This window comes from Hyperoodon ampullatus, assembly GCF_949752795.1.
Source record: "Hyperoodon ampullatus genome assembly, chromosome: 9".
Lineage (NCBI taxonomy): Eukaryota > Metazoa > Chordata > Mammalia > Artiodactyla > Ziphiidae > Hyperoodon > Hyperoodon ampullatus.
In genome coordinates, this window is record NC_136922.1 from 103379348 (window position 1) to 103397913 (window position 18566).

At 53.6% G+C, this 18566-nt stretch overlaps 1 protein-coding gene across 4 annotated transcripts in view; it reads right to left on the bottom strand.

The window, feature by feature from the left end:
* Window positions 1–18566, bottom strand: part of PRKAG2 (protein kinase AMP-activated non-catalytic subunit gamma 2) — a gene marked incomplete at its 5' end in the record, with an annotated part of 287549 nt that overhangs the window by 197356 nt on the left and 71627 nt on the right. For 3 of the 4 annotated variants that reach the window (XM_079711968.1, XM_079711967.1, XM_079711966.1), the window contains 2 exons: window positions 2937–3216; window positions 9173–9244. In XM_079711968.1, coding sequence (XP_079568094.1) covers window positions 2937–3216; window positions 9173–9244 — 352 coding nt within the window. Of the gene's footprint in view, window positions 1–2910; window positions 3217–9172; window positions 9245–18566 lie in introns of those variants that run through there. The other variant, XM_079711969.1, reaches the window with a different exon arrangement.

Genomic DNA, 18566 nt, shown 5'->3' on the forward strand with positions numbered 1-18566 from the left:
ACACAGCGGTTCCATAGGCAGCTGCTTATCCAGACCCTCCACACAGGCCGCCGGCATTCCTCTCAAGCTCAATTTTGTGAAATCAGTTCTGGGGCAGTGGGAGCAAAATATAGTCTGGGCACGTTGAGCCGGGTGTAGATTCAGGCAGGAGGAAAAGCAGGTAGATTGTATACCCTCCACGCAAGCCTCACAGCAAGCCCAGTGAAAAAATCAGGTGGCTAGGACCTGAGGGGAGAAGCCCATGGAGTAGTGTACACACACTGCCTGGACACGGACTCAGACCTTCCTGCTTCAACAGTGGGCTGTTTCCCACGTCCTCGGGGAATGTCAAGGACATGGGCTCCGTGGTTCAAGGGCAACAGCACGGGCTACTGTCCTGGGTCCAGGCCCACCCTGGTCTGAACACCTGCTCCCAGAGAGCTTCTCTGAAGAAGCCGAGCCCCCGCCCTGACCTAATCAACGCTTGTCTTTACAAGAAGCCCCAGTCACTCCACGGTCTTCTTGAGCCCCGCCTACGGCTACCCAGCCAGACAGCAGAGAAGCCTTAACTAGCCACACTTGCTGCACAGCACCTAACAGGACACACCTTTGCAGCTGGGTGCTTTCTAGCACACCGAATGGCCTTTAAAAACACTGACTGGAAAAGGGCAGCACGGAATCCTGCTTCCTGGGAAGCTGAACATCTGGCCCATCTTCAGGACCCAGTATCCCACCTGCTGGCTCCCCCAGACCTCCCAGACCCCATATCTTGGCTGCTCCTTTCTGCCTTCAGAAATGACCCGGGTCTTGGGACTTCCCTGCTGGTCCAGTGGTGAAGACTCTGCGCTTCCACTGCAGGGGGCGCGGGTTCCATCCCTGGTCAGGGAACTAAGATCCCACATGCCGTGCAGCACAGCCAAAAAACCACAAAGAAATGACCCTGGTCTTAACAGAATGACCACCCTATACGCACAAGTCCTGCATCTCCCCCGCCAGTGACATGAATTGCAGATCTTGGCTTTTTTTTTTTTTTTTTTTGCGGTACGCGGGCCTCTCACTGCTGTGGCCTCTCCCGTTGCGGAGCACAGGCTCCGGACGCGCAGTCTCAGCGGCCATGGCTCACGGGCCCAGCCGCTCCACAGCATGTGGGATCTTCCCGGACCGGGGCACGAACCCGTGTCCCCTGCATCGGCAGGTGGACTCTCAACCACTGCGCCACCAGGGAAACCCAGATCTTGGCTTTTCAATGTAACCTGTGTACTGGGTTGGATGGTGTCCCCCGCAAAATTCATGTCCTTCCAGGAACCACAGAAAGCGAACTGATTTGGAAACAGGGTCACTGCAGAGGTAATTAGTTAGGAGGAGGTCATCCTGAAGTAGGGTGGCCCTCAACCCAAATGACCGTTGTCCTTAGAAGAAGAGGAGAAGCAGCACACAGACACACGGCGGCGAGGGCCACGTGACAATGACGGTAGACGCGGGGACTGCAGTGCTGCTTCCACAAGCCAAGGGCACCCAGGACCGCCAGCGACACTAGGAGGTGAGAGAAAGCCCTGGAACAGATTCTTCCCTAGACTCTGCGGAGGGACCGTGGCCCTGCTGACGTCCTGATTTTGGTTTCTGGCCTCTGGAACTGAGAGAATAAATTTCTGTTGTTTAAGCCACCCAGTTTGGGGTACTTTGTAATGGCTGCCCCAGGAAATTAATACAACCTAGTTTTGTTGTAAGCAACCCAGGCACAATGCCACCTCTGGGGAAACAGGACACCTGGTGAAGGTCTGGTCTGACATCCCCTCCCCTGAGAGGTGGTGTGTGACGGCATATTTGAGAATTTCAGGATTCCTGAAACTGGGGATGCTCTCTAGGGTGTTGGGATGTCAGTGCTAGGACACACCTCCCCATCTGGCTTCATATCTAAGTTTCTAACTGCACGTCACCCGTGCTGTCTGCGTGAGGACCACCTCGTCCTGTGACATTTGTACACTTACACATAAGTTCAATCATCATGGGGATGCCTTCAGGGGTGCTAGGAACGATACCCCAAACCACCGAAAAAAATTAAAGAAGAAAGCTCCCCACCCTTTCCTTACAAGTCACGCAGACTGAAACTGCACTTGGGCTGGCCTTGCAGATAGAGTAATAGCTCCAACCTACAGGTCCTCTTGCAAATACAACCCGGAGAGAAAGGAGGACCACTCCAGACGCGATGCCCAAGGGCAAGCTTGTTTTCCAAATCATTGTCTTCTTCGATAGGAACCTGCTATGTCATCAGAAAGAGTTGTAAAGAGTAGGGTGATGCACTAAGACATGGGAAAGGTGAAAATAAGCTCCATATACTTTATGGTTTCCCTTGTATATTTCTAGATACGATCGACGGTGCTCAGTGGAGACTATTTTATCCTTAGATCACAAATACTCATGAGCCTAAAGAACTCTCTCTCTCAAACACACATTTGCTTCCCCTGTTTCTGTAACAAATCAACCCCACCTACCCAGGGCCTGAGACAGAAAAAGTCAGGATGTGCCAGAAACAGGTTCACTCAAATCCCTCAAATGCCAAGCCGTAAGCACTGGGGGCCCGCACAGGGCAGATCAAAGAAAGGGCTGGGCCTTCTGGCCCCAGGAGTGGGCCGCTACTGATTTCCAGAGAAGGCTGGAGGCTAGCGTTCCACGTGGCTGTCCTCAAAGCCACACTGTGAGTATCGGGGTATTTACATTAACCCCACAAGCCACGCCATACTGGGTGGATTAGTGCAGGAATAAAGCGACAGGTGGAAACATGTTGCTCTGGAGATAGATTTGTTCCTGGGGGACAGACCAGACGCACACACTCAGCACCATCAGTAACAGCCACCCGGCCAGCTTCGGCGTCCCTGCAGGTGGCACCGTGGCCAGGCGGCTGTGAGCAGCCCCCTGGCAGCCCTGCACCCACCTGAACAATAGCATCAATGTCTTACTTTTTCTGGAGCGGGAGAAGAACCGGATGCCCCCGGGCGAGGTAGACGGGTTGGAGTTGGGGGAAGATTCTTTGGACGAAGAACGGAAGATGCCACTGAAGCTCATGCGGCGGGGGGAGCGCGGCGGGGACTCCTGGTAGGAGAACGGGAACACGGTTTTGGGGGAGCCGGGGCTGGTCTTGGGCCTCACAGGAGCAGACACGGGGCTGGAGGGCCGGTGCTGGGGGCCTCTGGAGAAGAAGCCTTTGGAGGGGCTGCCTGAGCTGAAGGGGCTGTCCACCTGCAGACAGACAAGACAGACAGACGGAGGGGTGAGGTCACTGAGAGCCCGTGAGGACCTGTCCCTGTCATGCCTGCCCTCCCACTATCCCCCATCATCCAGCTGCTGCCACGACACCTGGCCCGAGAAACAGCCCCACGCTCTTCCACAGACAGAGGCGGCCCGGGGGAAGGACCGGACCCCAGGACGACCCCACCCACAGGCTGGGCCGCAGCATCCAGGAGCCCGCTGGCCTCCACCCAGTTCTCTGGAAGGGTCTTCTGGAGGTGGGGGAGGACAGCCCTGCAGCCGAGAAGGCTCGAAACACGCCACCTTCCCCCTGCGTCCTGTTTGCGGCCCCGTCTCCTGGCCTTCACTCCTCAAGACCTTGTGTCTGTCCTTCTCGAAGTCTGACTACAGATCTGATCTCTGATCTGAAAGACAGTGGGCCCAGGGCTCTATCCTGAGGGGACCCTGGCGTGGGAAGTGATGAGGTTTTCACCTCCAAGCAGCTTCGGCGCTGGAGTAATGGGGGTTGCAGGCCGAGGTCGGGAAGAAAGCGAACAAGGCCGCAAAGCTCTGAGGCTCACTTCGGCGATGACTTGAAATTGTAGTTATGGTTTGAAAACTTACTGGACTCCATATTTAAGCCAAGGCACACAACTCACAGACTCAAGGAATTTCGAACGTGTCCTGCTGGTGGGTTTAGCAGCTGGCACTCCCATCTGAGTGCCTGGGCCTGACCCGCTTGCCTCTGGGCCACCCTGGAGGTTATGTAGACTCCCTAAGCCTCCGTCTCCTCCTGCGTGAAATGAGGGGCCGTACCTGCCCCTCAGGGCCGTCTGAAGGGGCATCGGTCAGACCTGACGCACAGGAATTGTACTCTATACATGACCTGCTGCCGTCCCGTGGGTAAGCCTGCAACACGGGAGCCAGAAGGGCCTCGGGGCCCACCCAGCTCTGCAGCAGAAAAGGAAAAAACGACGTGTCCCCTGGGCTCCGGGGCAAGCAGGAGGCCTGGCAGGAGTCGTGCGGCACACTGAGACCCTGGGCTCCGCACGGCAGGTGACGACGGTGCACTGAGCACAGGGCAGAGGCAGCCTCCGTGCCTCTATCCACTGGGGTGCCTGCCTGGACCCGGGACCACTGTGAGCTCCTCCACCACTAGAGGGTGCCCCCGAGCTGGGCTTGAGGTCCCTTAAAGGAAGTGATACCCTGCGGGGACCCTCAACTGCACGCCCCTTCTCCCTGAGACCCTCCGCCCTGAGTTAAAGGACCAGTGTGGCCATGGCGGGGAGGGGTGCAGAGGCTGTCCCCGTGCCAGTCCCCTCGCCGAGTGGGAATCTGAGGCAGAGGCCGAGCTTCCCCAGAGCCATATAACTCAGGCTCTCCTCCTTATGGAGAAGTTCAAGGTTTTCTTTTTCTAACCATTTGGTACGAATAGCATTTAGATTCTCTGCCTCTAGAGTACTGGGTTCAGCCACTACCAACCGACCCATGGGACTCAGGCTTTCTGAGGCTTTTCTGCATCCTAAGAGTCATTAACACAGAGAAGCTTTTGGAGCAGTGGGCGGCGTGCGCCTGTGGACATGGGGGTGGGGCGTAGGGACAGCGGGCCCGGGAGTGGAGGACGACCCCACGGCAGGGTGGTACGTGTCAGGGTTCTGGACAAAGATACAGGAGTCTGAGTCCCAGCTCAGTTTCCAGCAGTGACAAGTGACCTACGTGTCAGTGTCCTCATGTATCCAATGGGGACACTAGGCCGACTCGCAGGGTCGTCAAGATGACAGGATATACACAAGGGAAGCACCTGCCACAGCTCGTGGTACACAGCAGGTACATCTGGGAGGTGAGCTCTCACCGTCACAAATTCGCTACAAAGAGATCCTTGGTAGATGTGCAGAGTCGGGGAGGCTGGGCTGATTTCCGGAAAGACTTCACGTGGGGTGAGAAGCTGACCCACCTTTGAGGGGGAACCACAGGGCTCTTCAGCACAGGGGTGGGGGGGACACGGTCATTTAGGGCAGACGTTCTAGTGGCCTGTCACCATCACCCTCTGGGTGCCACTGAGCCCGGAGCTCAGAGAGGGCGCTGGCTGGAGGCTGAGTGAAGGCCCCAAAGCTGGTAAGTGGTGGGTGGGACCTCAGGCCCACGGCCTTGACCCTCATACCATACACCTCCCGAGAAAAAGCAGAAACGGCCGTGTGAAACGGAAGAGGGCTCAAGGTCAAGTTTGAAGGCAGAGGGAGGGAGTCACAGTAGGAGGCCAGCCCCGCTGCTGCCCCTGTCCCCTTCACAGGGCACAGTGAGCTCTGCCTAGGGAGGAGGGATTGCTGAGCAAAGCTGACGCTCACTGCTCGCAGGGAACAAGACGTGGGCAAGGACAGGGTCCCCGCGAGACCCTGGAGAACAGCAGGCAAGACAGGGCTGCCCTGAGAGTGGCCCAGACGGGGAGAGATTTCAGAGGGAGACACTGCCCATCACGGGGCCCTGAAGCAGGGAAGGCGCTGAAAGCCGACGGGCTGTGGACAGGCCGATGGACAGAGGTGTCCCAGGGTCGTGGGGAGAGAGGAGCTGGAGCCGGGAGGACAGACAGCCAGCCACTCACTTGGGCCACCGCGGCCGGGTCACCGGGGCAGATTGAGCCAAATGGCGGTCTCGAAGGGCCCGGGTGCTGGTTTGAACCTCACCTGGCGGGCCAGGGGAGCCCTGGGATTCTCCGCCTGGGACTGATTCCAGTTCCGGGCTCAGAACTGCAGGCCCAAAGAGCCAGGCACTCGGCCCTCGGGCTTCAGGAGGGGGCTCCAGAAAGCAGGGCCTCCCCCCACACAGCCAGACAGTGGTGGCTGTGGCCCATCCCGGCCTTGTCCCCCGTGTTTCCTGCCCTGACCCTGGCGAGGGGGTGGTGGCGTTGAGCCCCCGGGTCTGCTTCCTGCAGGGTGGGAGGGGTGGCGTGGGTATCGGCGCGATCGCAGCCACTGGGGACAGAGCCCGTGCCTCTTAGCAAGCTGCAGTAAAGTGACACCTTGCCAAACGTAACGACACGCCTCCCTGGCTTTGGGTGAACGTGAACGAAGGGCCCAGAGCCTCCCGAGTGCCTGCCGGCTCTGCAGAGCTACGGGGCAGGCTCTCAGGCCTCCGCGAGCAGAGCTTCCAGGCCCACCTCTGTCTGCCACTGCAGGGAGGGCCGCGGGGCCCAGGGCCAGGCCACCCGGTGCTCGGTCTCAGCTGCGTCCCCGAGGGGGGGATGCAGGAAAGCGAAGAAGAGGGTTGCATGTGTGAAGGTGAGCAAGGGGCCCGCGGGGCTGGCCTCGGCGGTGACTGACAGCTGGGCACTGGGCACCCCTTGGGAGCTTGAGGGAAATGGGCATGGGCAAAGGGGTTAAAGGTGAAGGGCGCCAGGAAAGGGGGGCCGAGTCAGACAAGACCTCGAGGTGAGGGTCTGTGGAGCCCGACTCAGGCTGCGGAGGTGTGGAGGCCGTGCCTGGGATGCAGGGCACGGCCAGTGCCCTCGGGGCCAGTGTGCTGATGGTGCGCGGCTCCGGTCTGGGCCCCTGTGTGCTCCAGACGGAAAGGGGCTGGCGTTCTTGGCAGAGGGAATGGAGGAACAGTGCACACGGCCAGCAATGGACAAGAGGGCCCGAGCCACGTCTAAGGCCTGGCCAGATGCCACGTTCCCGACGGCTCAGGTAAATGGGTCGTGGATGCACCCCTTCACGGTGCTCCGAAGTGGGGGGTGTCCTGAGGCCACGCCTGCACTCCCAGACTGCCCCTGAGCGCGTGTCCTGGGCCAGTCACTGCTCTACGTCTGCTCCATTGACAAGCTCATTTAATCCTCATAAGGAAAGGTGAACACCGCCGTGAGCCCGGGTTTGCCGATGGGGAGACAGGTTCACAGAGAATATCTTGTCCCAGGTCACACAGAAGGGAAGTTGCCAGGAAAAATGAACAAAGGAGCCGGGCTCCTCATCCCAGGATCAAGGGACACAGACAGGAAAACCTGTGGTCATTTGGGCATTCCACAGACTGCCCCAGACCAGGCCATGCTGGCTGACCCAGAGTGACCACAGTGGTGTTGAATGATCCCAGGGACGTCGATGGCACTGACTTTCCTCACAACACGGGCCCGGGAGCTGCACACAGAGCCGTGCAGAGTCAAGGTGACCAGAAGCTCTTGTACCGAGATGTGTTATGTAACAAAGAGCTGCCACCTCTGGGAACAGGGGAACCAGGAAAGGGGACAGGTGGGAAGACCAGGCAGCTCCCATATCAACTGATGCTTGGGAATGCAGGGTTGGCATCGTTTTTTTTTTTTTTTCGGCTGCGCTGCGTGGCTTGTGGGATCTTAGTTCCCTGACCAGGGATTGAACCTGTGCCCTCAGCAGTGAAAGCGCAGAGTCCTAACCACTGGACTGCCAGGGAAGTCCCAGGGTTGGCATCCTTGAGTCAAGAACACCCATAGGGCTTCCCTGGTGGCGCAGTGGTTGAGAGTCCACCTGCCGATACAGGGGACACGGGTTCGTGCCCGGGTCCGGGAAGATCCCACATGCTGCGGAGTGGCTGGGCCCGTGAGCCATGGCTGCTGAGCCTGCGCATCCGGAGCCTGTGCTCCGCAACAGGAGAGGCCACAACAGTGAGAGGCCTGCGTACTGCAAAAAAAAAAGAACATCCATAAAGGGGAGCTCAGCTGTGGCCCCTCCACTGAACTCTGACTGGCACCTAGATGGAAGAGGAGGCCGCCAAGTGTCCAGTCCACATTCAGCTTGGCAGTCACTGAGGAGTTTCAGTTCCCTAAGGAGATGGGGATCTTAGTCACAGGGTAAAAAGATGCAGAGATGATCCAGAAAGGGCAGAAAGCCTCTGTGTGGTACCTGTCTGGCTGAGGACACTTCCCTGCATGGCCTGCACCACTGGCCCCAGTTCAGAGTGTCCAGACGCAGTGCAACGCACACTGGGCTGAGCACCAAGCAACCCAGACTGAAGCCGGCTCAGTTATTAAGCAGCCCTATGACTGTGGGAAAGTCTTTTCACCATCCTGAAGTCCAGTTTCTTCATTTAAAACCCAAGTGTAGGTGCTGCATGGGACCCCAGGACCTTTGCACAATCTAGGAAGGAAGTCCCAATAATGATGGAGATTCACATTTCCCATCAGCCTGGTGGGAGGAGGGACAGTGGAGCCTCCAGGGCCAAAGAATTCAGCCTAGCTCTTATCTCTGCTCTCAGACACTGCCCACAGCGGCCCTTCCCAAAGCCTCGGCCCACCAGCCGCCCCAGCCGTCTGCCCCACACACCCTGATCACAGGCCGCCTTGACCTCCCTTTGCTTGCCATGGCCAACCCACCCACCCCGGGATGCGCACTCCTCGGCTGCCTGCCCTCCACGGCCCCAGCTTCCTCTGGAGGAAAAACTGACCAGCGGGAGAGGGGAGGATGGGGGTTAAAGAGAGGAAAGGGAAAGGGGGAAAGAGGACGAAAGGGAGAGGAACGGGGCGAGGAACGGGCAGGGAGAAGGGGCTCCCGTCTGCGGGGGAGACAGTTGGTCTCCACATCCCGCTTTCACGGATGCTTTCAACCTCCTCTCTTCGCTAATTAGCTCCTCGGGCGCTCAGCGTGCTAAGCTCACTGTCAATCTTCAGTATCACCTCTGCCCTCTTTGGGGAGTCCTGTGGCCGTGGACGAGCCCAGAGGGAAGAGAAGAGAAGAGAAAGGAGTGAAGCCTGGCAGGTGTGAGGGTGAGCTCGGCAGCAGCCAGGTGCACGGGTGGGAGCACAGGTGGGAGCACAGGTGGGAGGACAGGTGAGAGCACAGGTGGACATGTAGGTGGGAGCACAGGTGGACATGTAGGTGGGAGCACAGGTGGATGTACAGGTGAGCACAGATGGAAGCATGGGTGGATGTGTCTTGGGCTCGCGCCGAGGGAGTTCTGCCTCAGTGGCACCTCAGGTGAGCCGTGAGAAGCTGTGAGGAAGGTGGCTTACCTTACGAGAAGGATGCTTTTCTGAGCTCTCCAGGTCTCCATCCAGGAGCGGCATGGCAAAGGAACTCAGGTCCTAGGATGGAAAGAGAGCACGTGGTCAATGACCTGGATCCTCAGGGGCCCACCTGGCCTCGTCCAGGGCCGCCCCTGGCTCTCCGTGTGGATCGCCACCCCCTCCCTGAGTCCTCGAATGTCAAGCACCAGGGAGGACCCAGAGGGCCAACAAGGTGAAAGGAGGGGTGGAGACATGCTGGCCCCCCTCGGAGATCCTGACCCGCTTCCAGCTTCCCTTCCCGTCCCCCGCAGGGAAGGAGCAGGAAGAAGAGGCCGGGACCGCAGGGCAGAAGGAAGAGAGCAAGGGAGGAAGGCAGAAAAGGGGAGGGCAAAGCCCACCTCGGCGCTCTGGGGAGACGCCGATGCGCAGGACTTCACTTCATGACGCGAATGTGGCCCAAGGAAGTGTGTCCTCCTGGAAAGATGACAGGGCCACATGGGAGGGCTGGCCGCTGGGGGCAAAGCGGTCAGAAAAGCCTGATGACATCGTGGCCCAGAGAGATGGCCTTGCGGGGAGTAGCTTGCCAAAGACTCGTGGTGTCTAAACTGAAGTCATCACGTCACCCTCACCCTGCTCCCCTTTCCGACTGTCTCTTGCCCGGTGGACACCTCCACGCCTGGGCAGGAACCGCACCTGGGCAGTCCTCCACCGGGAGAAGCTGCCTGCATCCCTAACCTTTTGGTTTTTTTCTTTTTTATTGTGGTAAAATACATGTACACAAGCTTTACCATCTTAACCATTTTAAGTGTACAGTTCAGTGCAGTTAAGCACATTCACACTGCTGGGCAACTAACCTCCAGGGCCCTTTGCAAACTGAAACTCCATATGCATTTGACAACCACCCCCCAGGCCCCTGCCCCAGCCCCTGGCACCGCCTGCCCCCATTCTACTTTCTATCTCTATGAATGTGACAACTCTAGGGACCTCATGTAAGTGGAATCGTACAGTATTTGTCTTTCTGTGACGGGCTTATTTCACTTAGCATAATGTCCTCAGGTTCATCTGTGTTGTAGTGTATAACAGAATTTCCTTCCTTTTAACGGCTGAATAATGTTCCATTGTATGGAGAGACCACATTTTGTTTATCTGTTCATCCATCAAGGGACACAGGGTGTTTCCACCTCTTGGCTACTGTGAATAATGCTGCTATGAACACAGGTGTTATGGATTGAACTGCATATCCCTCAAAACTCATAGGTTTGAAGTTCCCACCCCCATTACCTCAGAATATGACTGTATTTGTAGAGAGGGTCTTTGAAGAGGTAATCACGTTAAAATTAGGTCATATGGGGCTTCCCTGGTGGTGCAGTGGTTGAGAGTCTGCCTGCTCATGCAGGCGACACGGGTTCGTGCCCCGGTCCGGGAAGATCCCACATGCTGGGCCCGTGAGCCTTGGCCACTGGGCCTGTGCGTCCGGAGCCTGTGCTCCGCGATGGGAGAGGCCACAACAGTGAGAGGCCCGTGTATCGCAAAAAAAAAAAAAAAAAAAAAATTGAGGTCATATGGATGGGCCCTCCAATAAGACTTCAATCCAGGGCCTCCCTGGTGGCGCAGTGGTTGAGAGTCCGCCTGCCGATGCAGGGGATACGGGTTCGTGTCCCGGTCTGGGAGGATCCCATATGCCGCGGAGCGGCTGGGCCCGTGAGCCATGGCCGCTGAGCCTGCGCATCCGGAGCCTGTGCTCCGCAACGGGAGAGGCCACAACAGTGAGAGGCCCGCGTACCGCAAAAAAAAAAAAAAAAAAAAAAAAAAAAAAAGACTTCAATCCAGTAGCACTAGTGTCCTTATAAGAAGAGATTAGGAAACAGACACAGAAGGAAGACACATGAAGACACAGAGAGAAGATGGCCACCTATGAGCCAAAGAAGGAGGTCTCAGAAGAAACTCACCCTGCCGACACCTTGACCTTGGACTTCTAGCCTCTAGAATTGTGAGAAAATAAACTTCTCTTGTTTAAGCCACCCAGTCTGTGATACTTTGTTATGGCAGCCCTAGCAAACTAATACAGTGGGTGTACAAATATCTCTGAGACGCTGCTTTCATTTCTTTTGGGTATATACCCAGATGTGGGATTGCTGGATCATACAGTAATTTATTTTTAATACTTTTGAGGAACCCCCATACTTTTTCCATAGCAGCTGCACCATTTTATATTCCCACCAATGGTACACAAGGGTGCCAATTTCTCCACATCCTCACCAATACTTGTTATTATTTTGTTTTATTTTAGTTTTTGTTTTTTATGGTAACCACCCTAATAGGTATGAGATGGTATCTCACTGTGGTTTTGATTTGCATTTCCCTAATGATTACAAATGTTGAGCATCTTTTCTTGTGCTTGTTGGCTATTTGTATATCTTTTCTAGAAAAATGTCTACTCAAGAAGTCCTTTGACTATTTTTCAACCAGTTTGTTTGTTGCTGAGTTGGTAGGAGTTCTTTATATAATCTGGATATTAACCTTTTATCAGATATACGAATTGCAAGTATTTTTTTCCCATTCTGTAGGTTGCCTTTTCACTCTGTGGACTGTGTCCTGTGGTGCACAGAAGTTTTTAATTTTGATGTAGTCCAATTTATCTGTTGATATTTTTATCAATACTTTGTTGCCTGTGCTTTGGTGTCATACCCAAGAAATCATTGCCAAATCCAATGTCATGGAGCTTTTCCCCTGTTTTCTTCTAAGTTTTACAGTTTAAGCTCTTATATTTAAGTCTTTGATCCATTTTGAGTTACAGAAGTCCCCCCCTTATCAGCGGTTTTGCCTTCCAAGGTTTCAGTTACTTGAGGTCAACCAGGGTCCAAAAGTATTTAATGGAAACTTCCAGGGAATTCCCTGGTGGTGGTCCAGTGGTTAAGACTCCATGTTCCCAATGCAGGGGGCCCGGGTTCGATCCCTGGTCAGGGAATTAAATCCCACATGCATGCCGCAACTAAGAGTCCACATGCCGCAGCTAAAAGACCCCGCATATTGCAGTGAAGATCCTGCATGCGGCAACTAAGATCTGACGCAGCCAAATAAATAAATAAATAAGGGGGAAAAAAAAAGAAAATTCCAGGGACTTCCCTGGCAGTCCAGTGGTTAAGACTCCGTGCTTCCACTGTAGGGGGCACGGGTTCATTCCCCGGTTGGGGAACTAAGATCCCACATGCCTCACAGCGTGGCCAAAATAATAATAATAATAATAACATAAAATAAAAATTAAAAAAAAGAAAATTCCAGAAGTAAACAATTCAAAATTCCAGAAATAAACAATTCATAACAATTTTTTTTTGAATTTCTTGCCATTCTGAGTAACTTGATGAGATCTTGCACTGTCCTGCTCTGTCCTGCCTGGGACGTGAGTCATCCCTTTGTCCAGCATATATCCACACAGTACATGTGCTATCCCCTCGCCAGTCACTTAGTAGCCGTCTTGGTTATCCGTTCGACTGTTGCGGTACCACAGTGTTTATGCTCACATGATCCTTATTTTACTTAATAATGGCCCCAAAGTGCAAGAGGAGTGACACTGGCAATTTGGATATTCTCTTACTGAGCCTACTTCATAAATTAAACTTTATCCTAGGTATGTATGTATAGGAAAAATCATAGTATCCAAGGGTCAGTTCTATCCATGGTTTTAGGCATCCACTGGGGGTTTTGGAACATATGCCCTGTGGATATGGGGAACTACCATAATTTTTGTATATTGTATAATAAGGTAAGGGTCCAACTTTATTCTTCCACATGTGGATATCCAATTTTCCCAGCACCATGTATTGCAAAGACTATCTTTTCCCAGTGAATGGTGTTGGCACTTTTGCTGAAAATCATTTGGCCATATATGTATGGAAGAGTTTCTTTCTGGACTCTTTGTTCTATTTCATTGGTCTATATGTCTGTCTTTATGCCAGTACCACATTGTTTTGGTGATTGTAACTTTGTAATAAGTTTTGAGATCAGGGAGTGTGAGACCTCTAACTTTGTTGGTTTTTTTTTTTCAAGATTGTTTTGGCTACTTGGGGTCCCTTGAGAGTTCATACAAAGTTTAGGATGGATTTTTCTATATCTGCAAAAGAATGCCATTGGGATTTTGATAGGGATTGCATTAAATCTGTAGATGACTTTGGGTACTATTGCCATCTCAACATTAAGTCTCCAATCCATGTACATGGGAGGTCTCTCCATTTATTTGTGTCTTCTTTAATTTCTTTCAGCAACATTTTGTAGTTTACTGTGTACCTAATCTTTCTCTTAACCCCTTCCACCCTCCCAACCCCTCTGCTGTGGGGTCCAGGTCTGCACCCTCCTTTGCCCAGCTCTCTTTTGGGTTTCCTAATTGTTCTCCAAATCTTTCAGCTTAGCCTGTTTCAAGCTATCTGCAAACCTCTGCTAGAACAGTGATTCCTAAAACCATGGCCCCATTATGCTGGCCTCTGCCCTAAAGCCCCAGGGCCTCCACCACAGCCTAGGCAATGGCTCCCACACCTAGTCCCCTGGGACTTGCTAGCAATCTCTTACGTAGGCAGATTCCAGACTCAGCCTCTCTGGGGCTGGTTTATTTCAGCATCCCAGGCTGGTTGCACCTCAGGAGTTCGGTCCCACCACAGAGTCGACTGGTCTGCGGTGCAGTGCAGGCTTCATGGTGATTCAGCCGGCAGCCCAGGCGGGGAGCCACCAGCTTCCCACAGGTGATTCACACTCAGCAGCTCTCAGCCGGGCCCTGCAGGCTCCAATACAGGCCCCGTGGATTTGCCGACCTCTGCAGCCTTCTTTCTTTTTTATTTTTTTAAGTTTAATTTTATTTTTTTCTGCTTTATAACAAATTTAATCAGTTACACATATACATATGTTCCCATATCCCCTCCTTTTTGCGTCTCCCTCCCACCCTCCCTATCCCACCCCTCCAGGCGGTCACAAAGCACCGAGCTGATCTCCCTGTGCTATGCGGCTGCTTCCCACTATCTATCTACCTTACGTTTGGTAGTGTATATATGTCCATGTCTCTCTTTCGCTTTGTCACAGCTTACCCTTCCCCCTCCCCATATCCTCAAGTCCATTCTCTAGTAGGTCTGTGTCTTTATTCCTGTCTTACCCCTATGTTCTTCAGGACATTTTTTTTCCTTAAATTCCATATATATGTGTCAGCATACAGTATTTGTCTTTCTCTTTCTGACTTACTTCACTCTGTATGACAGACTCTAGGTCCATCCACCTCATTACAAATAGCTCAATTTCGTTTCTTTTTATGGCTGAGTAATATTCCATTGTATATATGTGCCACATCTTCTTTATCCATTCATCTGTTGATGGACACTTAGGTTGCTTCCATGTCCTGGCTATTGTAAATAGTGCTGCTATGAACATTTTGGTACATGACTCTTTTTGAATTATGGTTTTCTCAGGGTATATGCCCAGTAGTGGGATTTGCAGCCTATTTCTGATGGGCTCTGCACCCCGTCTCCTTCTTTCAGCAAGAGCCCAGGCAGGATATCTTGATAGCTTTTTAAACACAGCTGTGCGTCTGTGGACACTTTGCCTGGAATGCTGTCTCAGCTCCTCAGTTCAAGGTCACCCTTCGCCAACCGTACAACCCCTTCCTGGGAGAACAGACTTTGCTTCACTTGGGTCCCTGCAGGACGGAGCTGGCCGCCTCTCTGAAGCTTGGAGCCCTTTCCTCCTGCCACTTGTCTCCAGCTCCCAGCCCCAAGATCCTGGCTCACAGGGTGAACTCCTACTGTCATGTAAAGCCCAATTCAGATGCGATCCCTCAGGCAGAATTCATTCTTTTCTTATCTGTTCTTCCACAGTACCTTAGACTACCTTTATTACAGGACTTATCGTGCTATCTTAATATCATTTATCAGTCTATTTCTCTGACTGGACTGTGAACCGGTCAAGGATGAGGGGAAAGCATTCATCTCGCTTTTCTGCGCCACATGCAGCAGGTGTGCAGAAGTGACTGAATCAACTCCTGGACAAAGCAGCCCCTGCCCCGGCAGCACGTGTAGGGGGTGCACGCCTGTGCTGATGGGCAGGAGGGGCGGCGAACGGGCAGACCCCGCGAGATTGCAGGTCACTAAGGAAGAGGAGGAACCAGGTGTGGACGCTTAGCTCCTGTTTTAATGAGTACATTCCTCTGCGGTTTCAAATAATCATTACCCTCTCACTTTTGTTCAGCAGAGCAGTTTCTACACACCAAAGCCCTGTCGCACATACTCGATTATTCCTCACGGAACCATCATGCTCTAGCAACTGAGGCCCTGGTGGTTAAGTGACTCAGGACAAGGCGGTCTTGAAAGAGCCGAGACCAGGACGCGGGTCTCACTCCCATCCCAGGCTGCCTGGAGCCCTGGGCGGGCCTGCGGCTGGTCCCCTGAAGCTCGTCCCACCCAGAGCGAGACAAGGAGGGCGCCACACAGGCGACCACGGCAGCGTGCGGTGCGTTTTCCTCGGTCAAGCATCCCCACAGAGAAGTCCCTTGGCACCAGTAGTGGACTTTGCTGGAAGGCTCCCCCATCCCACATTCCACGATTCTAATCTCAGCTCTCATCTCCCCGAGCTCACAAGGAAACAGTGCGCACCGTGGAGGCTGGTGTGGGAAAATCTCTGACTGCAGCGGTGACCACGAGACTATTAGCAGGTGGAATGACTGGGACCTGGCCTCTCGGCTCGGCTGACATTCCAGAAGGCCAGGCACCGGGAGCTCACCCTGCTCACGGGGTTTCTAAAGTTTAAACGCCCACCAGAGCTTTGTGCCTCCCTCACTGCTTTGTCCACATCTGGCCATCCTGAATTCTCTCTCCCCATTGGCAGGCATTCAGACCCTCCCCGGTGCTGGGTGGCCAGTTCACTGGGCCACACTGAGCCACCAAGAGACGCTCTGTCCTCTGGGACTGTCCTCAGCTGCACACACTGTATTTTAGACCCTGACCACGTGCTCCGGAGATCAATAGCAGGGTCTCTGGGGAAAGTGCATTTTCAGGATTTGGGCTGATAAAGTCGCCTGTCAGGAAAGCAACAGGACAAAAGAGAAAAGCCCCAGGTTTGAGAAAATTCCCAAGATGTGAGCCAACCTTAATACCCCATCCCTGCCCCTCTTCAGAATTTCAGGCAAAAGCCAAAAGTCTAACTCAAAAAAGTAAGGTCTCAGCAGCAGAGCTGTCATTAATTTGCCATTAGGATGTCCTTAAAACTTCCATTTGTTGCCTCATTTGGTCCTCAGAGGAGCTCGTACAAGTAGGAAAGGCAAGTGGTATCACCCCAGTCTATAGATGAAGATACGGAGGGTCAGAGAGGTTAAGCCACTTGCCCAAGGCCAGACAACCAGACAGTAGCAAGCAGGCCCTATAACCCAGGTCCACCCGCTCCCAGCTCAGAGTTCTTTCTATTAAACCCTCCCACCGCCTTGGGATGGCTCAGCTCCAGTGACAAAGAACAACCTGGGGGACTCTTCCCTGGTGGCACAGTGGTTAAGAATCCGCCTGCCAATGCAGGGGACGCAGGTTCGAGCCCTGGTCCGGGAAGATCCCACATGCCGCGGAGCACCTAAGCCTGTGTGCCACAACTACTGAGCCTGCGCTCTGGAGCCCGTGAGCCACAACTACTGAGCCCGTGAGTCACAACTACTGAGCCCACATGCCACAACTACTGAAGCCTGTGCTCTAGAGACCGTGGTCCACAACGAGAGAAGCCACCGCAATGAGAAGCCTGCGTACCGCAATGAAGAGTAGCCCCCGCTCACCGCAACTAGAGAAAGCCCGCGCGCAGCAACGAAGACCCAACGCAGCCAAAAAACTGAAAAAAAAGACTAAAAAAAGCAACTTGGTATTGGAGGCTGTGAAGATACAGGGTTCTTCTATGCAAAGTGAGTCTCCGTGGCACAGTGAGATCACAGGGGAAGAGAACAGATGGAGGAGGGTCTGTACAGTTCCGTGATTCACTACCAAGGCAGCCTGTGATACGGTCTCTTTAAGGTCTACTTCTTAATTAAAAGTAATTCACCTAATACAACATTGTAAATCAGCTGTACTTCAATAGAAATTTTTTAAGAAGTGTTCCATGCTGATGCTGCAAAGGACAGAAAAGGATCAAGCATCCCACCACCAAATTCGATCACCCACGTTTTGTGGAGTTTGGGGTCTTATTGATAGCTCACCCACTTCCCGGCCACTTACCCCAACATTTCTCTATACTGTTTACAACCAACTGTTGTGTGAATTCTTGAGAAATCAAGGCTGTTTTACTCCCGTCTTAGCCTTGACAGTAGGTGTGTATCGGTCAGATATAGTTCTGCCTTTTCAGCATTTCTGATGCTTTGTCTTACAAAACTCCTTTGTTGATGCAGCTGGGCTACCCCAGAAAGAGCCCTGGTGAAAGTGCACACGCAGGACAAACAGAAAGGCTGCCCATGTCAGGGGCCATGGCCTGCACCTAAGGGCCAACCAGGGGTTTTAAACGTCAGGGTGACCACAAAACATTCCTGTGCAATTTCCAGCCGTTAGACTCCTACCGAGGAGGGAACACTTTGAGGACAGTTTCATGTTCCTCCCCTGCTGAGCAGACCTGAGCCCAAAGAGTGTCCATCAGCGGCATCTGGGGCTACCCGGGTGTAGACAGCTGACCCAGGGCGCTGTCTGGGCGTCGACGAGCCCGCACCCCTCGGGCACATAAGAACACGACCTGTTCACAGAGATGGAGCCGGAAGGCCGGGTTCCAGCCCAGTTCTGTGGTTTCCTATCTGGGGATCTGGGGGATCTCGGGCATGTCTGAACCCAGTTTTCCATCTGTCAGATGACAAGGTTTAACTAGATAATTTCAGAAGATGCCTGTTAGCTCAGACATTCTCTGTTCTTACCTGTGGGGCTAAACAGCAGGTGGGGTCAGGAGTGGTTTAAGGGAGCACTGCTAGGCTGAGAATAAAATGCTTCTCATCTTCTAGGATTTGTCATCAAAATAATTTTCTTCATCTCTCAAACTACCAAATACTCTCCACTGTTCTCCCAGCTCAGGGCAGAGTCTCCAGACATGGTGTGGGCTCCACCAACAGAGGGATGAGGGGGTGCCCCTTGCTTCCCTGGTGATGCTTCTTAGCTGAGCGGGTCAGGACCCAGACGCATATATCTGGCTTTCTATCTTCATGTGCGTCTCATCTGCTTCTTAAGTACTAACCCTCTAGTTTCTCAGGTGATTTCTAAGGTCCCTCAATTTTTTTTTTTTTTTGCGGTACGCGGGCCTCTCACTGCTGTGGCCTCTCCCGCTGCGGAGCACAGGCTCCGGACGCGCAGGCTCAGCGGCCATGGCTCATGGGCCCAGCCGCTCTGCGGCATGTGGGATCTTCCCGGACCGGAGCATGAAC